The sequence below is a fragment of the Hippoglossus hippoglossus genome, chromosome 20 (assembly GCF_009819705.1).
Source record: "Hippoglossus hippoglossus isolate fHipHip1 chromosome 20, fHipHip1.pri, whole genome shotgun sequence".
NCBI classification, from domain to species: Eukaryota; Metazoa; Chordata; class Actinopteri; order Pleuronectiformes; family Pleuronectidae; genus Hippoglossus; species Hippoglossus hippoglossus.
Genome location: NC_047170.1, coordinates 18674554 through 18699144, shown reverse-complemented (window position 1 = coordinate 18699144; position 24591 = coordinate 18674554). Strand labels below are relative to the sequence as shown.

Below are 24591 nucleotides of genomic sequence, written 5' to 3'. Positions count from 1 at the left end.
AACATCAAATCTAATTTAATGAGAATATCACACAAATGAGATGAGATGTTCTCACTGTGACAGATTCAACATCTCGGAAAACAAACTAATAACAGATTTTCATAAACGATAAAGTGAGTCAATGCTGCCTGAGAATAAGGAAATTATATTCAAATCACATCAGCATCGTTTGCTAAGTGATTTATAGTAAACAGACTGAAAGTAGCTTCTCTCAAAGCTCGATCACTTCAGTACGAGGGGCTGCTGGTTTGATTCTGCCCCCGACTTTGTGGAGTTGCAGGAGTTTGAGATTCTGCAAGTTGCACCAGAATGAGCGCAGTGTTTCAGACGAGTGTTTGGTCGTCTCATGGCAACAACAGGAGCCGGGCTGCGACTCCCTCATTCAGCGGCGACACAAAGGAAGTGGACGGCTGAAATCCCACCGTGGTGCAGTTAGCGGTAATTTGTCGACTTTATCACGAAGCTCATGAAATAGTTAGAGTGTCTGAAGACTGAAATCCACCAGAAATGCTGGTTTCCCTGGTTACTGTGCAGTCGTACCCGTCTTGGCGTCCACGGAGAAGTAGGGCTGCCCCTCCAGGATGCTGTAGACCACACGAGCGCTGTTGCCATACGTGGGGTCGTCAGCGTCTGTGGCCGTCAGCTGGATCACAGATGTTCCTGGGTACAAACAGAGGGACATGTTAGGGGGGGGGGGGAAGGGAAAACTGGGTTCAGAGGAGAACGGAAGCTGGCGTGATCAGCTTCGCCAATATTAACATATTAATGAAAGAAATAACTTTGAGTTTTTCCATCTGTGGCTGGAGCAGCTCCAGGAATTAACGATGCTTATTGACTTCAAAGTGAACACAACAGTGTTTATGAACGCTGGTGGTGAGGCAGACGGAGACGAGCCTGTGAGAGCGAGTGGCTGTGATTACCCTGCAGGGTTATTATGCACTTTGCTATTGTTTATCACGGTAGAGGAACTTCCAGCAGCAGCCACAAACACCACAAACAAGCACAACGGTTAGTTCACCCATCTGTCTACCTATTTGGGACATCTCCGGCACGGTGGCCTGGTAGGGTCCGTCCAGGAACCTCGGCTCGTTGTCGTTGATGTCCTGGATCTTGACGATGAACTCGGACTCCGGCTCCAGAGGCCTGTCGGTCAGGCGGCTGCGGGCCTGGGCGCGGAGGGCGTACTGGGCCTTCACCTCGCGGTCCAGCCTCTGGATGGCGTGGATGTCTCCTGTGCTGTCGTCGATGGTGAAGGTAGAGCCGGCACCCTCGCCCGACAGGATGTACTTAATGGAGCCGTCGCCTTTGTCCATGTCCGAGTGAAGCTGTGGAGACATTGGGAGTCGGTGAAAATGTTGAACAACACAGTACAAGTACAGATTTACTGGAGGGAAGTAGCACGGGACAAGGAGAATGTTCCCATATGGTCCAGATTGTGGCTAAATGTCAAAAACCTGGAAGAGGATCAGTCCAAGAAATCATGACAGCATTTCCCAAACACGGAGAAAACCGCATCAATAAAATGTGGTCGCAAGTTGAAGCTGAAAGGAATCCGACCGACATGTGGTGCGGTCGGGACAGTGGCTGCTTTTGAGGATGATTAATCGGGTCATGATCCCCCGGTTTGAAAATAGAGACGCAAGAGAAAGACTTTATTGTCCCGGTACAAGAGAAGGCAGCGCGACGAAATGAGACGAAACTGGTTTAACATCCGACGAAAGACACAAACAATAAATACAAGGCTAAAAATCTACTTTAGAAGAGAAGAGTAGTTGCCCATTTATTATTGCACAGAAAGAATATTGCACATAAAACTGATTGATTTCAGAACGAGGCAGCAGCAGCAGCACAGTGATCCTAAACACACGGACTAGACAATCAAAGGATCTAGTTCTCGTTCGTCCATCTCAGCCACATAATCTCACAGATATGAGAATCAGATTCCCCAGAGAACAATATCAAGGGCATTCAAATCATTCGTTAAAATGTAAAAGTTTTAACTTCTGTCTGAAGATTGGCTTTATTCTTTTTCACATCTTTATATATTCAATATCGCTAAATCAGTAAAGTAACGAACAGAAACTGAATTTCATTTAGTGTTTTCAGCCCCACGGAAGTCATTGATATCAAAGGCTGTGAAACCAGTTACTAATTATGACAACAAGCGTTTATCTGTCACACACTTTCCATCCAACCTTATAGATAAATCATATTCACATCAAATGCATATAGATGACAATACTGTTACCAATGACCCGTCCTAATTGTGGATGAACTGTAGAGCTCGGGGGTGCGGGGGGGGGGGGGGGGGGGGGGGGGGGTGAACACACCTTTAATACTGCACTATAAGTAGGAATCTAATCACAGCTCACGGCCTGTTTGTTGCCGTGGGCCCTGCGGTGCAATCAGAAGTCTTTTGTGGCAAATGCCAGACTGTTGATGTGCAATCACGCCTCACTTTGCAGTTAGAGGGTCTCGGCTTACGAGTGCTCACACCGCCGTCGCACTGGCAGAGCGGAATTAAATGCCCCCATTGATGTCTGCTTCGTATAATCAACAGGCGAGCCCCCCCCCCCCCCCCCCACACAGCACTCCTTCCTGTTGACTCTTCTGGGGTCACTTCATGAAATCACCACGCCCGAGGTTGTCAAACCGCCAAAGGTTTGCAGCCACGGCGCTCGTTGTTATTCTGCTGATAGTTCGGCAGCAATCTTCACAATGCCTATGATTCCCCCGGCGGGCAGACAATGCAGCTTTCCCTATCTCCCCCCCGGACAACGTGCCCACCTGCACTTTCTCCCGGCAAAGCCCCCGTGCAGCCCGGCTCGGCCCAGAATAGATTTTTTTAATCAACACCCCATTGTGGGCCTCAGCCCCGCGTCGCGTGGTGATATATCTCCGGGCCGGTGCCTTTCCCTCGCCTCATCCGCCTTCTCCTGCACTGATCCCTCCTTTCCACCCAGGCCAGTGAAAGGAGGGAGTTTGACACCCAGGCTATCAATTACCTGCTCCATCTCAGCCCCGGCCTAAAGCCCAAGTACTCCGACATCCTAACGCCTCTGAATACTAAGTTACTGAACAGAGGAGAGGCGAGGTGGGTTGATGATAGAAACCCTGAGGGGGGGGGGGGGGGGGAGGCTGCGTTACATCTTTCTCCTGCTCTGTCATACTCCACAATGCCGTCCTGCCGTGAGTGGCTCTCTGGGTAGAAGCCCAGCCTGTCACATTCACTTATTTCCTTCAGCTTAGGAAAGATTAGGGTGTGCGACATGAAAAGAATCAGTGAAGAAATGCTAAACGGCAGAAGGAGAACGGGACGGTGGTGAACACTGTACGCAGACCGGGAGGAATCTTTCACTCCACACGAGCAGATGCAGAACTTCTTGGCGGGTTCTCTCTCAGGACTTGTTACTCCTCCACCCGGTCGGAGCACGTGACTCCTTCAAAACCCAACATTTGCCTTGGTATTCCCGAGCGGTGGTGGTGAATTATTCCAGAACACTAATTAGGCAGGTTTGCATCATTCCCTGAGGGATATTTCAGAGGATGAGTGGTTAGTACTGCCGTGTTTTTTTTTTTAAAAAGCTGATGAGGAGTGCTGGCAAATTCAATCAAAGGTCTGGAATCTAGATTTAACGGTTTTAAGATCAGGGGAGCGTTTTTTTATCTCAGGAATTTGGAAAGATAAAGCATTTTAATAGCTCTACACATGGGGTCTGAGTTCATCCTCTTATTCATCTGATTTATTAAGTTCCATTCGGTGCCAGGTAACAGGTAAAGTAAACACATGGATTTGTGTGTTTGAGCGAGGGTTTATCTAAACGGGTTCCAAGTAGGTTCATTGGTCTTTTAGTCTAAATCCTAAGGGACAAAATGAGCATTAAAACAAGAACTGCAAAGCTCAGTGCTACGGAATATTATATCAGACCTCAAATGTTAAATTGAAATACACCGAAGAAATCTGAATTAAAAACATGGATCGGCTAAACAGCTATTTATCTTTATATTCACATACATAATCATTACAATCAGATGGATGGTAAATGCTGCTGCTCAGTTCATCTCAGTTAAGTTGATCGAAATGTTAAGTTGAATATTGTTTGATTCAGTAGCTGTTTGTTTGTTCTAAATAGAATCAGTTCATAATATCTGCTCACGGTAGTTGTTAATAAGCAGTTAGCTTGACAACCACAGCTACTCCTACTTAATTGTTTTTTTCTTTTTCCAGCGTCCTCACGTTGATTATGAAACTAAATGTCTGAATGTGTTGTTGTGACAATTAAAAGCAGGCGATACTTGTTTATCTGCTGACGGGTGCATTTCACATGTTCGGAGGATAATTTCATTCAGCGGCTCCGATTCAAACGACGTCTGTCATGAAAAGCTCGTCCAAGAAAAGAAGCGCTTAATGGCAATTTTCATTTGGGTTTGCGAGATTGTTGTCTCTCAACCGCTGATGACTGGCCTTACAACTATTGATCAAATGTTCAATTCACTTTAGCAAGTGATCGATCAAAGTGCTCCTTTGTGAGCACCCGTCGTCTGCTCTTTTCAGAGCATGTCCGCTGTGTTGCAGACGTGTGTCGAGCACTTCTGTGGAGCGGAGCCAACTGAGCGCGGCCTCGGTTCGACTCAATTAACTCAATCACGGCTGTCGGGCTGCGGCGCAAAGGGACAGAAGTACAGAAGTGAATCCCGGCATTAAATTGGGTTTCTCTTTCTCCTCTTTTTTGCCTCTGCCTGCCCGGGGATCTTCTCTTCTGCAGGAAGTCTCTGCAGCACCGAGGCAGCTCAGACGTCGGGTGTAGCTCCTGGAAAGGTCGTGCAGGAAACTGTGCACTCGGCATTTCTTCATGTGTGTGCACGTGTGCATATTCATACAGGCGTCGGCACTGACCTTTCCGATGTAGAGCGGTTCCAGTCCGGTGTACTCCTCCAGGACGAAGAACTGGTTCCACACCCAGCCTCGTTTGACCCTCTGGAGCAGTGCGGAGCTGCCTGCGTTGTCCTTTCCCAGAAGGCCGTGGGGCAGAAGGGTCAAAACGCAGAGGGCCACAGGGAGCAAAGTCCTGGCAACTGCCGGAAGAGGCAATCGGTCTCCCATTGTGAAGCACAGAGGCAGATCTGAAAGGACTTTCTCCTCTTTCTTCGAGAGGGCACTCGTTTCCTGGTTCCCTTATTTCTGGTCGCTGTCCTGGAAAAGAGAAGAAAAAGACGAGTCTTAGATTTATGTCCTTTTGGACAGAGACAGAGTCGCAGTCTGTCTTACACAGTTGGAGGGTTGACCCACATTTGCTGTCTTTTCTTCTGCGTTACTGAGTTTTTGTTGAGTCGTAATGAGGTTTGTGTGTGTGTGTGTGTGTGTGTGTGTGTGTGTGTGTGTGTGTCTGTGTGTGTGTGTGTGTGTGTGTGTGTGTGTGTGTGTCTGTGTGTCTGTGGCCTCTCACAGCTGAATGATGCTGACGTAGAGGAGAGGACGTAATGTGAGAGACGAAGCCGATAGGTACAGAACATGTTCACCATCTTTCATCCGAATTTTCAGTTTCCACATTTAAAGAAAATGGTGGAAAATCCAGAACTTGAAAAGAAAATTGAACATTGTGAAAAAGTTTTTAGTCTCAGTTGGCATGTTTAAAAACAGATTCTGGCAAGTGATCTCAAAACTTTGCAGATGGCTCTGTATCTAAACTGATGAACAACTTTTTCATCATACGTCTGTAAAAAGTTTCAACGTGTGACTTCTTCTACAGATATTCAACTTCAGAGTTTTTTCACCTGCTCAAAGTCACTTTGCTAAGTTAAGCATCTACAACACAAAAACCCAATGAGCACCTTTATTCCCCCAAATGTTCATTGCTTCTTCTCACAACCCCTTGAATATATTCATATAAGGGGAGTCGATGAAAAGCCGGCTCCAATCCACGTTTCTTTTTGCTCGAATCCCAGAAACTTGGTAAAAACTTTTAATGGAAAGCTAACGTCACTTTGTCTGGAGCCTGGAGGTGAACTCAGCCTCAGCTGCTTTCACTTTGCTCCAACTCAACTAAAACCAGGTATTTTTGACATCCTGGAGGAAAAAGAAAATCGTTTCCCTTCCTTCCTCCTCTTCCTGTCATGAGGAGAGGTGATCTCCTTCACACTTCCTGTAAAAGGCCCGGGGGTGCGATGTTCTGAGATTGTTGTGTTTCTGTTCACACACCTGCGCAGCTTTACTCACTCCATGTTCTACAAGTTCCCTTCAGCGCTGCACACTGCTCATTACGAGTGAAGTTTTTCCTCCACATCTCAGGTCTTGAAGGCCCCTTTGGTGCCGGGTATCGCCTGGATGCAGAATTCAATGCCTCTAAATACCGTCTCCCTCTGCATCGCTCTTTTTTGATACAGACATCACGGGAATCTATAAGATCAGCGAGGTCAACTCGGTGAGTTTCTTGCAGGAGATGCGTTTTAAGGTTACGCATCGACTCGGCTTAATCAATACCTTTTCACATGCAGCTCATGGCACCGACGCTGCCTCTTCCTATCTGCATCTTGTTTTTATGTATTAGGAGGACGGACGCATTTGCCCGCTCTTCCTGCATTAACAAGGCAGATTTATGGTCAAAAGGCAGCGAGTAAAGCCGAGAGCGACGGGGAGGGCGGGGCGGGGGGGGGGGGGGAAGTGAAGCACAGAGGCTGTCAGCAGCGGGAGATGGAAAGTTTGAGCCCAAAGAGGAAAAGAAAACAGCGGAAGAAAGAGCGACTGTTTGACTCGTGGTTGGACTCCATTATGTTTTGTAAGAGAGAGCATTGTGCTGCTGCAGACTCCCTGAAAAACCAAACGCAGTTAATCATTGTTGAAGAGGCACAAAAGGCCGGGGAAGGTGGGGGGCGTGGCTGCATTGTCAGCAGGAGGCCGGGGCCGAGTGTGTGTGTGTGTGTGTGTGTGCGCGTGCATTTGTGTGTGTTGTGTTCCCGCAGAGGCAAACCCTGCGAGGGCCGCTTGGCAGGACGGCTGACACTTGACCCCGGCTGCTCCCGTCTTTTCGGTCTATTCACGCCGCCTGCTCGCCATTATGAAGTAAAATTAGCTCCCTGTTCTTTCGCTCACAAGCCGCCCCCCCCCCCCCCCGCCCTCCCCTCTCAGCTCCGCCCCTCGAAAGGTCACAGCTTGCACCCGAGCATTTTGTTCCATTTTGTCGTGCCTAATGAGGTGACATGCCACGTAAATTGTGCTGGCAAAACATCTCACACATCTTTCTCCTGCTAATCTTATGGCATCTCACTTGTTTAAAAGGAAGAGCAGCTGGCGTTTGCCACACAGGCGAGATGGAGGGGCCCGGGAGGATGAAGGGACGAGGAGCGAGGCGGAGGGCAGACGAGCAATCATATGAAAAAAGCTTTGCCAGACTTAACGCGAGGAAGACATTCTTGTATTCACAGAGACTCAATTTGAAATCGGTATTTTGTAAAAAAGAGATATTGGAACACAAATGTTTTTTTTGTTTGTTTGTCTCTGAAAAGCGAAACCTAAAAAGGAAATGTGTTTGCCGAGAGTGAGGGAGAAATTGAGTGACGGGGGAAAGAGACGGTGATTGTCAGGGGGAGCAGCTGCTGCGGCAAAATGATCGGCCATATTGTTATATCATGTTACTGCGAGTCCACCTGCGGCTCCATTTAACTGGGATCTGACAACAGACTTTATCAAACCGCTTCTGCATGAGAGAGACGGATGTTTCCTTCCAACGGAGGAAAACAACCGGCTGCAGGACGGCTGACCGAACCGCCACTGGGCCGAGTCCGAGTACATCATCAACTACACCTGTTCAAATCCATCAGACACCCAAAGTCAATGAAAGGAAGTCGGAACATTCGGTTATAAGACTTTCTCAAACGTTAATGTTTGTAGGGTACAGAGCGAAATGTATGAAAACAGAGATAAAGTTTTGTTTAGTTCGCATAGAATAAAAAAATTCTACATTTGAGAAGTTTGCCTGTTTTTGTTTTGTCCAACCAACTGATTATTGTCCAATCTTGAGCTGAAAGAACCGATCAAAAACTTGTTCAAGTTATTTTTCGAGGAAAAACACTGAACATTACCTCATTTTAACTTCCTAAATATCCAGGTTGGCTGCCGATGTGATAGTAGTTTAAATCTGCTGAAGTCACCTTGACCTGTAAAACATTTCCATACGTTTTAAAGGCCTCGTGATTAAGGGGTTGATTGTTTAATCAGGGAAATAAGCATTAGTTCCACTTATCAGAAACCTCACCCAGACCAAACTCCACTTCTCTGCGTGAGGTCACCGGGGGCCAACTCAGTGTGTGGTGCATTAGTGCGGGTCGGCCCTGGTTAAGTGCTATGTGGAGCATTATTAAGTGTTAATTTCACAGTGGCCGTGTCGGTGCTCCGCTCACCTCAGCTCTAAAAAGAGGCCTCCCAGACTGTGGAAAAGGTCCTTTTAAAAACTGGGTGGACCCGTGAAGAAGTGAACCACCCACCCCGGCAGTGCAAAACGTCACGGCCAATTTGTTAACCACAATTGATTTTGCATGGTGGAAGGCGACGGCTGCGGCGGAGGCTCTGTATATCTCGGGCCCGGGCGATGGGGCCGTAATAGATGCACTTTTTCTTAAGATGCAGAAGCCGCCGCATGAGAAAACAGCTTTCAATAAGTCCAGCACAATAAACTGAGCGGGGGGCTCTTGCAAAATGTAGAAGGGTTTTTCCTAAATACAGAAAGTAGTTTCACTTTCTGAATGCTGAGGGTGACGAGCTGCATCCCTCAACCCAGCGTGGATTTAAAAACGTCTGAATGCTAATGTTTATTTACTTATTTACACATAATTAAATTCTGACTCTGCTGCTACACTAACTTTTAATAAACAAGCCGACCCAGCAGAATGGCTGCCGGTGTGTGTTCTATGTGTGTGTGTGTGTGTTCTATGTGTGTGTGTGTGTGTGTGGGCTGAATGAAATGCCCAGGTCTGCCTTCTCAAAGCAAAGGGTCTATATACTATCACCGCCTGCAGCAAGGACCCAGTTTCCTCAGCCGGTTCACAGGGAGCGATGGCAGCCTTCAAAGTCCGGGCCGGGCAAAGGGAGGTGTATATTCTGGCTGAACTCTCTCAAGATCACACAGTTGTTTGTGTTTGGGTATGAATATGAGTTCTCTGTGGATGCACAGCGCGCCCGTGTGTGTGTCGGGCTGCTACCCTCTACTCGTCCTCACTCCTCTAACCCCAGCGCCCCCAGGACAGGGGCGCTGGCATGGGGCAGGCTTTGAACCTGCCTTTGCCGTGCTCTCTAATTGTGGGAAGCTCCCCCGGCCTCGCTCGGTGCAGCTGTGCGTGCCGCCACCGCTGCGCCGTGACGAGCGACTCCCTCCCTGTGGCTCGTTTAGCCACTGGAAGGTGCTTTTAATTACTCCCCTCTCCCTCCACCCTCGACTTGCCTTCGTGTGCCGACCGAGCTTCTGAAGTTTCTGCTATTTCTGCCAGTTCTCATTTCATCCCTCCTCCACTTCTTGTCTTTCTCCACCTGCGCTACATCTGTGTTACTGTGTCATTTGAACGTAGTCTCAGTTTTCCCTCAGTCCCTTTCTCTTCTCCTCTCCGCCCCTCCCCAGTGCACATTTAGTTCATTCATTGCTTGGTGGAGCCATAAAAGGAGCCTTGTCATTTATGGAGAAATTAAATCACACAAACTGGCATTCATCCCAGGCACTGGTGCATGGAAATGATGTCACCCTGCATAAACGTCACCCGGAAAAATGTGCAATCAGTGTGACTCTGTTGCAAATTAACTGGTGGCGTCTTGAGGACAGATCCTCTCAGAGTAATATTGAACTCATGATCTCTTTGGAAATTTGAGAGTTTTGTTATGCGGAGAAACTTCCGCCACGTGTCTGCAGCTGGAGAACACTCCTCTGCATCCGACCACTTCCTGTGTCGGGGTATGAGGTTAACGTACAGGATCCTTCTCCACCTCTCGTCAACACTGAGGACAAGAGGGAAAAACCTTTCTGCACCAACAAGTGCGCACACGCCAATCGAGAGTCTTACGGGTGATAGATTCATATTTTTCTCTATCAAAGCCATTAAGCTGTCTTCAACCTGAGGAACCTTGAGAGAGGAGGTCTGAATGCCAAACAGAAGTCCGTAAAAAGCAGGGAGGCATTCCTCTCCTTCAGCACGACTTGTTTGAAGTAACGACAGTGCAGACGTGCAGAGAATTGGAGCCACGCTCTGAACCTATGCTCGTGTTCATAAAAGTTTTTTAATGTGCCACCAAACCCCCCCCCCCCCCTCCCTCCAGTCTGAGGCAAGGCTCTCTGAATAGTCACCGCGACCTAGTTTCTGACAGCCAGAAAAACAATATATATATTACATTGTTTAATAATTAACACACACACAGAAGAAGATGGTCGCTCAGGTGCAGGAGGATACACGGCTCCCACATCAGGTTTTTAATCTCTGAACTCTCCAGTTTGCAGCTGACAAATCCCAAGTCCTCCTTAAATCAGATGCACCACCACTCCCTGCACCTCACCACTGTGTTTCAAAACGTGACCGCAGAAAGTCAATGATTATTAGTTTTTCCACCTTACCTTATTCCTTTTCAACTCTGCTCCTCTCTCAGTCCTTCTCCTGTGAAAGAGTCTCGTCTTTCCTCTTCTTCTTGTCTCTTTGTTCTTCTTTTCCCTGCACGCTGGCTAAATTTCCCTTGTAAAAGTTGTGAGAGCTCCTGCCTGCAGTGCATCAGCTTCCCTAAAGTCACCTTGAGTCCACTGTCTCTCTCTCTCTCTCTCTCTCTGTCTCTCTGTCCTCTTTGTAAAGTTTCTCTTCTCTCCATCTATCCCAGTATAAATATATACATCTTCTCTATGTATAAATATCCTCTCTGGCTGCCTCTGTTCAGTCACCGCTGAGTTCTGCTTCTCGTAACTCGTCTGCACACTCTCATCCCTCGTGTTGCCCTTCTGGGGACCCAATCAGACTAAAGGACCAATTGTCCCTCTCTTAACAATCAGTGGGACAGCCCCCCCCCCCCCAGCTCCAGTGTAATCCAGCAATCTACAACCTCCGGCATGGGAAGGAGCAGTGGAGGGAGGAGAGGAGGAGGAGGAGAAGGAGGAGGGAGGAAGAGTCATAGGGGAGTAGATTGACAGCAGGATGGGGTGAAATTGTAGTGGGGGCTGGGGGCAGTGAAATCAGGAATGGAAGGGATGGTGGAATGAGAAGTCGGAGACATGAGGTGGTCGAAATAGTGAGCATGGGAGCAAAATGCTCCTGCACGCACCACAAAGGCAACTCATTTCATGTCGGGGTATTTGCAATTGAATAAAGTGACCAGCAAGGGGGGAACTCGGGAGCGTGTGCAGAGATTGCCTGGGGGGGGGGGGGGGGGGGGGGGGGTGCAGGGTCCTTGGATCGCTGGACCAGTGAAGAAGAAAACGCAAAAGATGAGGGGGAGAAGAAGAAAATCCACCTTCCCTCTCATGCCGGCGAAGTTGCCCTAATGCATTTTAATGAGCCGGTGTTGTACACTGCTGGATCTGTGGAGGGATTTACGGGCACAGAAGATGAAGCTTTAAAGTGTATTATATTCCACTGCTTGCCCAGTCAGAGTCAAAGCAATTAGTTTTCCAAATTGGCAAAAAAGATTCTGAAAAATTAGGTGCCCGCCAATACACACAAAAAGCGCAGCGAAAGATTAGTCATGGTCACGGAGATCTGATCCCTGTTTAGCACGGAGCGAGGAAATAGCAGTGTTTCATTTAAGCAATCATGGAATTAATGCAGCAAAAAGAGGTTTTCAGAGTTGAGTCCTCAGGAGTCGAAGGACTGGGAGAAAGAAATCATATTGGAGATGTTCTCAACCATGTTTAAACAGAAATGAGAATATATTACACGGAAACAAGAAGTGTTCTAGCCTGCTGCTCGGCTCCTTATTTAGTATTTTTTTTCTTACATCGTCTGAGCGGTTTCCATATTACATTTAGAGTTGAAATGAAATGATGGAGCTGCAGATATGAGCTTGCAAAGTTTTGAAATCCTCCACTATTCATAGCCCAATGGGGCATATTTGCTCTTTCTCTCCCCACTCGACGGGCCTTTGACTCTCCTTAATCTTCCTGACAGAGTAATCTGGTGAGTTGTGCGGCTCTAAAAATACAGATGAAGGCTGGTGTCACCCACGGAGCCAGATGGTCAAAAGGTTGTACTTCTCTATCGGCTCAATATGTTTTTTCTTTCTGCCTCTCTGTCCCTTTCACTATGTCTTCTTTCTCATTTGGCAGGTCATTCTTCTTCACCACTGGGCCCCCCCCCCCCCCCCCCCCCCCCCCCCCCCCTCCCCTCGCCGCTGCCCTCCCCTCCCTCTTTGTCTCTTTGAAGACCTGACTGGTTAGCGCCCCAGCCAATCTGTCAGCGGAGGCTTGACTGGACCCGCAGACAAACAAAAAGGCAGGGGCTCTCTCTTTGTTGGGGGCGGGCAGGAGAGATGGTGGCATTCAGGCCCATTGAGCAGCACCTTCCATCACTGTGGCAGGGCCCGGGACAGTAATTGGCAGAACAAATTGGACCTATAGGGCTTATGGACGCGCCTCAGTCTGTTTTAAAAGTCTGTTATAGTGGTAGACGTCTGGAAAACAAGTCCCTCCGGGCCCCCTCACAAAGGCCCAGATCCGCCGTAGAAATAGATTGGATACAGTTATGTTCTGCATGTTGCCGGACTTTGGTTCAGCGGTAACGTGCAGGATGCGATTCGGACACGGTGCTTTCACGGATCAGATCCAGAACGCCTACTCTTCAGGTTTTAGAGCTGTAGGTTTGTAAAGGCCATGATTCTAGTGTCACCTCACTGGTACCTTCAAGTCAGACGCTTAACAGACTCATCAGGTCTTTCATTAGGAAGCAGATTTCATGGCTGTTGAAGTTGCGTAACCTCTCTGGACAAGGATCATCTCCATTACCACTCCATTAACCAGTCTCCCATTGTTGTCGTGTTAAGCCCCGAACATTCAGTCTGCACGTGGGCAGAGTCACAGTCTGTAGATATACAGACGATCACACTGATGTTCACACAAAGTATTATTTAGTTGATTCTACTTGTGGAGGAGCTTTTTAACTAAATGCCTCCAGCACTTTGCAACAACTGTTTTTAAATGTGCTGCACAAATAAAGTTGCCTTGAATCTACATTACAAATTAAACGACTATTTACGGTCAAAAGACAGTTTTTATAAAATGGTATTTTTGCTCATTTGTGCAACTCAATCGATTTGAGACTGAGTAGAAAACAAGTCAGTCACTCGTCTTCGCAATGGCTTGTGGGAAAAGTGAGTTCTGGGTAATGACACATTCCTGTGCTACGAGTCAGTGTCGCTGTTGGTTTCGACTCTTACTCCCTCTTTTAAAACCAGTGGTGTCGCCCTCTGCTGGTCATTGGAGAGAATGCAGGTTTCAGGCACTTCACTGTTGGCTTCACTTTCTGGACCTGGAGTCTACGTACATTTGTTTATGTCGCATTTAGCTATAGAAACGAATTCAACTTTTATCTTGTTTGCATCACAACCTGAGCGAACAGCCACTAATCGGAGTTACATGTCACATTTCAAAGACTCTGGTACCAGAGAAAACTGGTAAATCCTCAACTAAATAAACACTGAAAGTTAAATAAGCTTTTAACAATGTGCTGCATCCGATAGGAGATGAAAAGTATTAACAACCGTTACTGTACGTGCACCAGAGTTGATGAAAAGCGCGGCCCAGTGAGGATAAAACCCAACTTGTCGACTCCCTTTCTTTACGCTCACTTATCATGTTGCAGCCTTCAGATGGAATAAACCTAAACAAAATTCAGCCGGTCTCATTCCATGTATCACTTCGCCGCCACCACCGCCAATAGGGGAGAGCATGAAAGGGGGCTAGGTTTCAGAAGGAGGAGATGAGAGCGAGCGCCAGGGAGAGGGAGCAAAGCCTCCATGTCATCTAAGATAAGACGAGCGGCTCTCTTCCCTTCTGCCCAAGATTAAAAATGGCATGGAGCAGAACAAGCCCGAGTACAAAGAGCTCTTCTGTGTCTTTGGGGGTGCGGCGCAGTCAAGCCTTCTCATGTCTGATTTTGGCTACAGGTCGAAACAAAGGGAAATTAGTGGAGGAAGTCCTCACGTCTTTGTCGGGGGAGATGCACGAGCGTCCGGAGGATTTGTACACACGAGCTCACGACTGAAGCAGTAACCTTTACAGTAATTGGTGGAAAAGACAAAAAATAAGATGTTTGGCCTTAATTGTGAGACATCAGAATCGGCACAGGGGTCGAAAGTGAACCGTGACATTAACTGCCTGCCTGGCATCATCTGGCTTCCTGCTTCGTGTCTTTCAAGATCCCCCCCCTTTTTTCCCGGTGACCTTTTCACCGTGTCTGAGCTGCGCTACCTCGGCAGGGTATTGACTTTCACTCCGCTGTGTTAAACTTTGCCATCCATGTGTGGCTTGCTGCCGAGCCTCCGCTGTGACAAGAGGCGGCATTCAGTTTGGGATAAAAGGCTCCCCGGGCTGTTTGATGCGTATTCCAGCGGGGAGAGGCAGGGACTTGGCCTTGATGAGCTGACAGAAGCTGAGGAGACGTGGGGCCTCGGAGCAGCGGGACCACAAACCTCAGGAACAGCGTGCCATGCTCTGATATTTACTCCTCCCTGTTCTGTCATTCCCTATAACCCCTACTCCCTGCTCCGTCCCCGCGACCCTGTCACTGCCACTGAACCTGACATGAAAGACTGGAGTAACTTCTGAAGTAGAAATTAAGGGCGCCGGTCGGTTGGGGGGGGACACACATACGTTGTGACTCATGTAAGAAACAAACACAAATGCACGCACAACATGAGATGCTTTAATTATGAATGTATTCTGTCTGCAATGTTATTCCTGCTAAATTATTTACGTGGAGCCAACTAAAATAAGTGGAGGGAGAAGAAAGGAAAACATGTTTCTCCAAATGAAAAATAACGTCCCTTTCCACAGTATTTTGACTCACTGAGCTGCAGCATCTGGGAAGGTCTTCTTTTTTTTTTTTGTAAACTTAAGCGTAAAAGCTGAACTGAATTAACCTAAACTAAACTAACACACACTTTATCTTTGGCTGAAAAGGGCTCACGTCCTGGCAGCGAGCGCACGCGTCTCGTATCAGCAGGTTTCTGACGGAGACTATCTCCCTACCCCCACTTCCCAGAGTCAATAGAATAACAAGTGCGCACGCTCCATTACACATTTGGTATGCGGGGGGTGTATGCACAGGGAGCCACGTCGAAACCAGAAACAAACACACACAGGATAAATGTCTCTTTGATGATTTCTCTGTGTTTGTACTTCCACACTGATCCAGTGATCAGAGGAAGAAATAGTTCAGAGGGGGTTTAAACAACACCGACCGCCGCTCTGCCTCCACCTCCAAACAAACCTGGCTTATCACAGCGGAGAAAACTGCTGCTTCCTTTCAAATCAACGTGGGTGAAAAGTTTCCTTTTTCTTCCAGGTAAACATTGTAAATCTAACAACAGCAGTGGGAGGAGACCGGGATGAAAAACGTTTTCCCCTTGTAATCATCTTCTTCTAAGAACTTGAGCAGATTAAGCTGTTGCCTTGTCATGGCCGAATGCTCCTGCATGAAAAACATCCATTAGGAAAGTTATGCGGTTTTCCTTCGACCTGGAGTCGTACTCCCAAGGTCGATGACACCACTCGGTCACATTGTGCGAGGGAAGATGAGTTTTATTTTCTGTTGTCTGGCAACTAAAAGCTTTAAAAGGACCCGTTTGTCCCCGAAGGTTCTAGATCCACAAAACCTTTGCTTTGCCACTGGTTTTATTCTTATGAACACACAATCAGTGGGGTCAGGGAGTCACAATGAACCTTTTACCATGGAACATGACTTTCTCCTGCACCCACAGTGATTATTCTGGAGATTCCCCTGTGACGAGGTGCAGCCGGATAAAAGGTGGAGCATGTGTTTGTGGCTTTGAGAACCACAGCGTCTGAAGCCTCATGTGAGAATTAACTTTACACGTCCTGTATATATCATGAGAAAGGAAGAGGTAGAGGGAAGGCTACAACAAAGTGATGGTACTGTAAACAAATGCATCATGGAGCTGAACCTGTTATGCTCTCAAAAATGTCCTTTGAATACAATTCATCCTCTGGGGACCATGAATGTCTTCAATTAGAAAGGTGTTCTATAGAAGACTATGACAAAATGACTTCTCACTAGATTTATAATGTCAGTAAACATTTTCCTAAGGAGTTTATGTCTTAATCTCTAGTTTCACGTCTGCTTCAGTACAACATGATGGTCATTTTGTTAATTATGGTCCATTTAGATTCAAATAGACCATAATGCACCATGTGAAATGGGGCATGGGCACCATGATCGACAGCTAGCACCGTGAAAAGGGTGCAGTTCTCAGGCTCCACCCCCTGCTCCTCCAAATATGGTTATGGACTGATAAACAAACTTTTATTTTTACTCTCCTGGCAAAAAGTTATCTTTGTCCTAGTCAGAAATGAACTTTAAATAGTTTTTTGTGACTCTAGACACATGGATAGAAATGCAGGTTATTTTTATTCATATGAGCACAGTGCACCCAACCCTCATAAAAGCTCAAATGGTGCAACTTTAAATCACATTCCTCACACACATGATCCCTATGAAGGAATTTTAAAAGGATTTGCTACAGTTTGTTTTCATTCCAACAAAATATCACATGTATTGATCTATAAAATCTATATCTTGAATCTTATCAAATCATGAGGTGACTGTATTATTACACTGTGATTGGAGAGTAAATGAAACTGAGGGGGGGGGAAAGAAATGACGCTTTAAGAGGCTACTTGACTCAGAGGAAAATATGTCACCTGTTTTTCAGGCTGATTTAATAACGTTCCCTTAAAGCTTTGGTTGCAGCCCAGGGGTTAGTGACAGACTGATCTGAAATCAGCTCTAATGACTGCACCGCTCACTGCGCTCAGTCCCACGGCGAAGCAGGAGTCTGGGCGGCTGAACCCGTCGTCAGTCACTTCTAAAGAGAGTCATTTGTGTGCAGGATAGACGGCCGCAGAAAGCAAAGGAGAATTATAATACCTCATTTACAGAGATGTCAAAACTATCCAGAGAATGTGGAAACATTGGGTTTTGACAAAAGTAAAAGAAAACAGTGGAATCAAGTTGGAATTAATTGCCATCATCGCCGCTGGTGCTGCGTTTGAATCGGCTTTTGAAGATGTGACACTTCTGCGACTGATCTGTCGCAGAAGTGTAGGAAAGTTAAACCAGAATTTATTCGCCGTGCACAAAATGGGATAATACGACATCTCCGCATTCACAGAATTGACATCTGAACATTTTGTTCAGATGCCGGAGCCGGAAAGTCACATGAGATGCGTTCAGCCGACAGCTGATGGGCTCGGAGGTTGATCTGGTTCACGTGATTGTGGCCCACACGTCAAAAAACTGACAAAATCCCTCAATTAAATTTGGTCCAAGGACAATAGGAGCCGACAGACTATGAAATGTATGAAATAAAAACTTCTGTGAGCTTTTGAGATTCAAGGACTTCTGATTCTTGAAGCAGCAAAATATTGCAAACCCGTCAAAATTATATAAGTAGTTGAACATGTGTGTCACTAAAAAATGAAGCGTCACGAATCTAAAATGTGTATAAATCCAATATGAGAACCTTAGAGACTCAGTGGAGGTGAAAACAGATGAAGCTACTTTTTAAGTGCTCTGCTGCCAACTGGATAAAAAAAGTTATATCCCTGAAAAATCCGACTTTCTTCTGTGAGTAACCTGAACACACTGTGAAACACTGTGGTTCTTCAGCTCTGCCCGCTGAGGTTTAACTTAATCAATGAAATTATTTCCACCTCCGGAGCAGCTCTGCCTCTGAGAAACGTTTGCAGCCAGAACTCAGATCTGCTCGCAGGTTCACTTCTCTCTGCAGCCGGCGTACGTCCATCAACGGCCATGTGCGCTGTCAAAGTGCCCTTGAGCGAGACGCCAAATCCCAACCTGCTCATTCATGCAATATAAATCACTATGAGCACTGAAGGATTTGATTATCTCCATCGCCGATATTATGAGGCTGAAAACAAAAGAGTGCTGGTTCCTGTCTCAGAGGTGCAGCGGGAGTTTTTAGCTGAGTGGATGTGAGGACGGCTGAACCTTAGCTAGCAGCCTTGTGTACAGAGCACGCCAGACTGAGCTTTGTGCCATAATGCCAGGCGACGCGCCAGCGGAGATGTGAGGAGAAACAATCGACAGAGCTTTTGTTACATCTTTAATTACAGGCCTTGTATTTGTCTTGTTCACATGCGGGGCCTTAGGGAGAGGCAGCGCTCTCAGGCTGATCTGCTCTTGTTCCTGTGAAATGAAAGGCCTGACCTCACATCCCATCCTCCTCTAACGTAACACATGGATGGAGAGAAGGTGTTGAATACAGGAGTGAGCGTATGTGCTGCAGCCGATGAAGATGAGGATGATGATAAGCGCCTGCTTCAGTGCATTCTGCATGAAACAAACCTGCCATCCATCACGTGCACAGAGAGAGAATGTCCTCCATGTCTGTGGGGAGTTAAGTGAACCTGGGAAGGGAGGATGTAAAAGGCGCTCGCTGCCCGCTGCTCAAACATACCCGCCCACCTCCCCCCCGCTCTGAGTACAGATATGCCTGGCAGGTACAGGTATGGGCTCGGCGCTGCCGCCGCCAGCGAGATCGGCCGTTGTGTCAAAGGAGATGATCCACAGCTAATATGCAGCTGTCTGACCCTATTACCTTTAGTGGCAGGGCCAGGCTGCTGCATCCCAGGAGAGCTCCCCCAGTCCTTCAGAAGCAATTTAGTCAAGCTTCACATCGCTCTGCATCTCCGCAGACGCTCACCGTGTTCTGTATCTGTTTGTACGTACATGTGGCCTTGACAGGGAGAAGCTGAGAGCATGGATTTGATCTATCTGTTGAGTCAAGTCACATCAATGAGCTCATGTATGTGTTGCCCCCCCCGGTCCATCAGCCTCCATCAGAAGATGAGGCTTTCTCTCTGGTCAGGGCGGCCGGCTGCTACGGTCATTAGCTGCACTGCTCGCAGGTGAGAACAAAATGTCCCTGCAATTTAACACGGAGACGCAGGAAGGCGTGAGTGCAGGTGGACTACAGATGAAGGTGAGAAACGCTAGTTGGTTAAAGGTTTGGTTGAACTAAGCTGAATCTGCGTCTCATGGTATCTGGTTATTCAAGTAGTGTTGGTTTTATTTACCTGGTTTGGAAAGATTTCTGTCAAAGCCTCAATAAAACAGATCAACTTCAAAAATGACATTAAAAAACTAGCGTGTCATTTTATCAATCTGTACAAAAACGTCTCACTTTTACAATGTTACATATTCACATAGTTCTTTTATATATTTTTTAAAGTAAACAAAGACGAGAGGAGAATTGTTCCACTGATCCAATCACAGCAGACGGGTACCATTAGTCCCCGCCTCCTCCAGAGAGCCAGTAGGATGAGTGAATGTGGTATTTTTACTTGACATTTGTCTATATGTACTTTTACGTAAGAACAATGTGTAAGTACTTCCTCCACCTCTGCTTTAAAATGACTCACTTCAGATGTTCTCTCGGCATCAGCTTTTCTTTTTAGAGCACAATAAACCATACGAACAACACGAACATTATAGCAGACGGTGGGTTTTTACACGAACAACACCTTTAATATTTCATGTGGTGTTGACTCGTTGATACAAAGCTATTGGTTAGAGCAGCTTTAAAAGTGTAAACCCCCCCAAATAAAATTTCTATTATATACGTTCAAACTTATTTCATTTAAAAAACCACAGTAGCTAAAAAGCAATGTCCCTGTGACTGTCGATAATCCACAGAACAAGCCAGTGACCGTTTTCATTCAAACCAGACATATAGGAAATAAAATGGGATTAGCAAACACAACCTCTGCTCACTTCTCAGTGTATTCAGTGTATCTCAGAGATATATAAAGTTTCTGCATAACTGGAGGAAAGAAAAAGTATTTTTTTTTGTATTTTGGCTGAACGAGCCCTTTTAAGTGCCGTGTTCGTTAGCTCACTAGTTGAAAACAAAAAGACATCCGAACAAAATGAGGATTCAGAAAAAGCTTGAATACAGGATGTGGATTTATTTAATTACAAAAAAGAAAAACAAATACCAGTTATTTCTTTTTTTTTGTTGCCACAGTGATTTGTCTCTCTCTCTCTTTCCGTCGAGTCACTGATTCCCTTGTCTCTCCTCCTGGATCTCGTTACCGCTGGATCTTGTTACGCAGCCTATTCACTGAGCCACAGTGAAAATTGGCGACACACAAAGCAGTATTGTCAGAAGTCCCACACTCGGTCCCTGTCAAGCTCTTCTCCTGCCTGATGGAACACAAGGTGTCTGTGTCGAGATCTTGTTACCAGAGTTATGATCTATTCATAACAGCCTTGGCTCTGATCTGCTCCTCAGGTAGAGTTTCTGCTGCTGGTGACGGATAAGTGGGATTCTGCCTTTGAGCCCAAGTAACCACATATTGAGCCGCGAGTCACTGACGTACTCAAGTGTCGCCACGCCGCAGACGTGTAGAATCAGATGTTAGGATACTTCTAAGAACAGAGAGGAGGAGGCTGTTCTTCGGTGTTATCGGTTTCTCACGGCAGCTCGCATGTGATCTGCATCAGACCCGTCTCGGCTGCAGCGTGACAGACACCTTGTTATCCACTGATATCTGCTCCTGAAGCATTTCTAACTCTATTCCACGCGTGTTTGTAACTGTACGACTGTAAATTAAAGATGTGAGCTCCGTCAAAAGGCTGCGGCAGAAACTCTGCATCCTCGACGTGATACACACTAATTATTGGACAGATGTAGAATCAATGATGTGCCCAGAAGCAGCTGATACGAGTCAATCTGGTTAAGTCTCTGCTGATGAATGCTTACAACTGAAGTCCCCTTGAGCAAGGCACTTTCCCCCCGCTGCTGCTTATAACCGGATGGTCTCTGCTGTGCCAGTAAACAGCTCGACTTTAATGATAACACTCCTGAATCCTGAGACCAACTTGACCCTGCAAGTTGAAAGCTTTCACATCTTCCCCGGACAATGAACCTTCTCCTGGGAAACATTTGCACATTCCTTAAACTTTCCTGGCTCATGGAATGAGGATGGTTTGTGGGGCCTTTAAAGAAACGATAACATATAAGTATATATTCATGTAAGCACATGAGTATTTGTAGATTATTGTAAACTTCCACTACAGGAGAGGACTGTGTTTGCTGTTGCCAGGTGTATATGTAACTGTTCACAGTGAAAATAGAACGACTCAAGGACTTTGAACTGAGAAGAAGTGAGTTGTGCTTCACTGAGAATGGAAAGGATTTTGTTAACTCTTACTTTCAATATATAACTGGTCATCTAAAGATATTTTCAAGGTCCTATAAGCAAACAGTCCTGTAAGACAGTACATTGAGAGAAATTACAACTGGAATGAGGTTAATAGCGTTAAAATCACAAAGATGGAGCGAATACAGTGACGGTGAGCAGCACGCACCGAGCGACATCACGGAAACAAGCGATGACAATAACAACAGCAGGTTAAGAATTAAAGCTAAAGGTGATTGGATAATTTCTAATTCGTTGGCTTTAATATAATCTAATGTGGGCTCTGAGAGTAATAAGCAATTACTGTGTTTATCCCCAGAACTCAGAGAGAACTAATCTGCACTCAACAGCCAGGGCCAAAAATAATGAAATTAATTACAAGCATTAAGGCAATGCAACTGCCAGAGAAAGGTAGAAATGTAATTATCCACATTGAGACAGAAAGCCTTCTTTGTTTCCCTTCACTCTCTGTCTCATTGTGTGTGTCTGACGATTATTCGCCCTTTTCTCGCTGCGTCTTTGTTCTTTTCCTGATGAGCAACATCACCCACAGGAAAATAAAAAACAGGAGCCGTCTCTCCGCTCCGGAAAAACGTCCGCATCATCATTTTTTATTGTTGTTTCACGGGAAATCCACATTAACTTCAAAACATCTTTAGAAACAAATAAAATATTGATATATTTTATAACATCACCCATCATGCATCATCAGTTTATCAGACTCTATATAAACTAAATGACTTGTTCATAATGGGATTATAATGTAGTCTCCTGTGTGTGAGCTATGCTACATTGCACTTTTATGTGATAATCTGTCATCAGGTGCAGAGCGAAGCCATTTAAAATCAGTTTATGTCTTATTTTAGCTACACACACACACAAAAACAAAAAAACACACACACTTCTCCACCCAGAGTCGAGTGAGTTCTGAATGATACATGCGTTTTGATCAGTTGTGACATAAAATCAATATTTTCAAGATGCAATTAGATTTTTATGTTTTCTTATTTTTGATCTAACTGCTCAGTAATGTTGTTTTTCTTGTTAGTTCTTCTATCGAAGCTGAAGTTTGTTGCTATTGAAGCAACATAAGAATAAATCCTCTTTAAGGAGCAGCAGTAGAAAGTCTAAAGGTCCAAGGACAGTTTCATTGTTGTTCCATGTGCTAGCAACGAGTTTTCATCGTACATAGAGAATAAGTATTGTTCCTTTGAGGTGAGTTCGTGTTTACCTGCTGAATTTGGGTCCAGTATTTAAACTGAGGAAACATTTACCTCTTTTTGCTCATGGGTTGTTCCAGCTAGTGTTAGCAGCTAGCTTACTGGTAAGAGGCTTATCACAAGTTATTTTTGTTATAGTTAATATAAATAATAACTAATACTATTTTTTGGTGGCAGAAAAAGTTAATTTGTTGACGGTTGTGAGCTAAATGTTGCTAACATGCTTTAACTGTGGCCCTTTTGCTGGTGAGTAACGTTAGCTTACTGCTAGCTTACTAGTTATTACTCGCCACCTCTTCAAATGTAATGTTTGTTGTTGTTGGTAATTCAATATACAGATGCAGTGTAGTTTCAAAGAAAAGCTATTTTTAATAAGTAGAAAAAGACCAACTGTCAACAGCTGTGAGCTAAATGTTGCTAACGTGCTTTAGCCAATGTGGCAGGAAAGCTTAACATTGAAAATACCTTTTAGCTAACATGCTAACGAAAAGGTGCCTGTTTCTCTTTTCCCAGCAGACGTGGCATCGAGTCCTGAACCTGCTCAGCTACATGTGAGTCCATATTACATCTTCGTTTAACTTTGGTCTTTAACTATTCTTGTTCTTCTTCAAGCTTTTCTTCAGTTTCTCTTTTCTTTCTCTGTTTCCTGCTGCTGATGAAAACAGGTTTGATGAGAAGTGTGAAAGGAAAACATCGAGCTGAAATTAGCTAAAAAGCTCCGTCGAGATGCGAAGCCTAATTCACTCTGGGTTTATCAGCTGCGGGCAACCTCGTTACATGTACTAATTAAGATTCATTGTTAATTTAAAACATTCTAATTTAATTATTACTGATTGGTTCAGCTTTAAAAATATATAACAATATACAGAAATATCTCGGCTGCAACGCTCGGCCTGTGAAACCCACATCGACTAAAATCTTATTCCAAGTGTCGTCCGACTAGTGATCGGACTCTCAGGAGTGAAACAGCTCAAATTACTGCCTCTTCTAAAAGTCACAAGTACTTACTTTGACTTGTCGTAGCTTGTTTGCCTTGTTACCAGAGGCTTGTTGTTCTCCTCCTCGGTACCATTTACCACAAAATCTCCAGCGGCAACTGTCCGCTGTGGTCAGGGAACAACGGGGAGGATAAACCTTCTCCTGTGTTAGCGACTCGTCCCCGGAGCGCAGGGCTTGGTTGTCATGGGAGCCGGGATGTAGCGGCCTTGTGTTACAGTGGGCAGGTATTGTGCTTAAGCATGACTCTGCCTTCAACAGCTATTGTTCTCGTTCCTCACACCTTGCTCTAGTGGGAGACGAGCGCCTCGGGGCAGCGGATTCTGCTTTCACCGGTGCACCAGTTCTCAGGGATATACCGCCTGTTCGGCCTGAAACGAACATCTCCCACTCACACTCGCCGCTAACACTTTGCCTGCTTACTCTCTCCTTTCGGCTCACAGAGAAAACGCACACACAACAACGTCACAAATCACACACTCGTTTGATCTCTGCACATCTGCCTCCAGGCCGTGCGTGATCTTCACAGACAAACAACTAATTTTCCCCAGTGCATATTTCGCACCAGCCCGACAAGAAATCTGATGCTAACTCATTTTCTGAGGCTACACCCCCCCCCCTCAAAGCCTGTTACTCTGTTTTTAGAGGAGGCGTGGTGGCGTAAACACGGCCTCCTTCACCCTGACGGTGGCGTTGTTAATGGTGTCTCTGACGGTGTCAAGGTCAAGGAGCAGCACAGACTCACAAGTACACATGCATATGTACATGTACACACGTGTACATTTCATCTCTCACCTGCCAGTCATTTATTATTTTACTGGTCGTACAGTTTGTGATTCGAGGTAAAAGCTTTTTATCTGCGTGAGCGAGTGAATGTGTGTTTAATGGCGTGGACTGTAGTGTGAGCCACCTTCTCCAACCACACAATCAAATACAAGCTTGTCACTGAGCTCTGGATA

At 45.9% G+C, this 24591-nt stretch overlaps 1 protein-coding gene across 3 annotated transcripts in view; it reads right to left on the bottom strand.

Moving 5' to 3' along the window:
- LOC117753825 (cadherin-20-like) overlaps positions 1–23730 on the bottom strand; it is a 36906-nt gene extending 13176 nt beyond the window's left edge. Inside the window, exons 1-4 of one of the 3 annotated variants that reach the window (XR_004612314.1) lie at positions 10590–11214; positions 4898–5194; positions 1031–1325; positions 541–660 (exon numbers count right to left, since the gene is read on the bottom strand). Coding sequence is in view for 2 of the 3 variants with exons in the window: in XM_034572238.1 (XP_034428129.1) it covers positions 541–660; positions 1031–1325; positions 4898–5104 (622 nt within the window). In the remaining variant the exon portion in view is untranslated. Of the gene's footprint in view, positions 1–540; positions 661–1030; positions 1326–4897; positions 5195–10589; positions 11215–23644 lie in introns of those variants that run through there. The other 2 variants (XM_034572238.1, XM_034572237.1) reach the window with 2 other exon arrangements.
- Between the last annotated feature and the right edge of the window lie 861 nt (positions 23731–24591).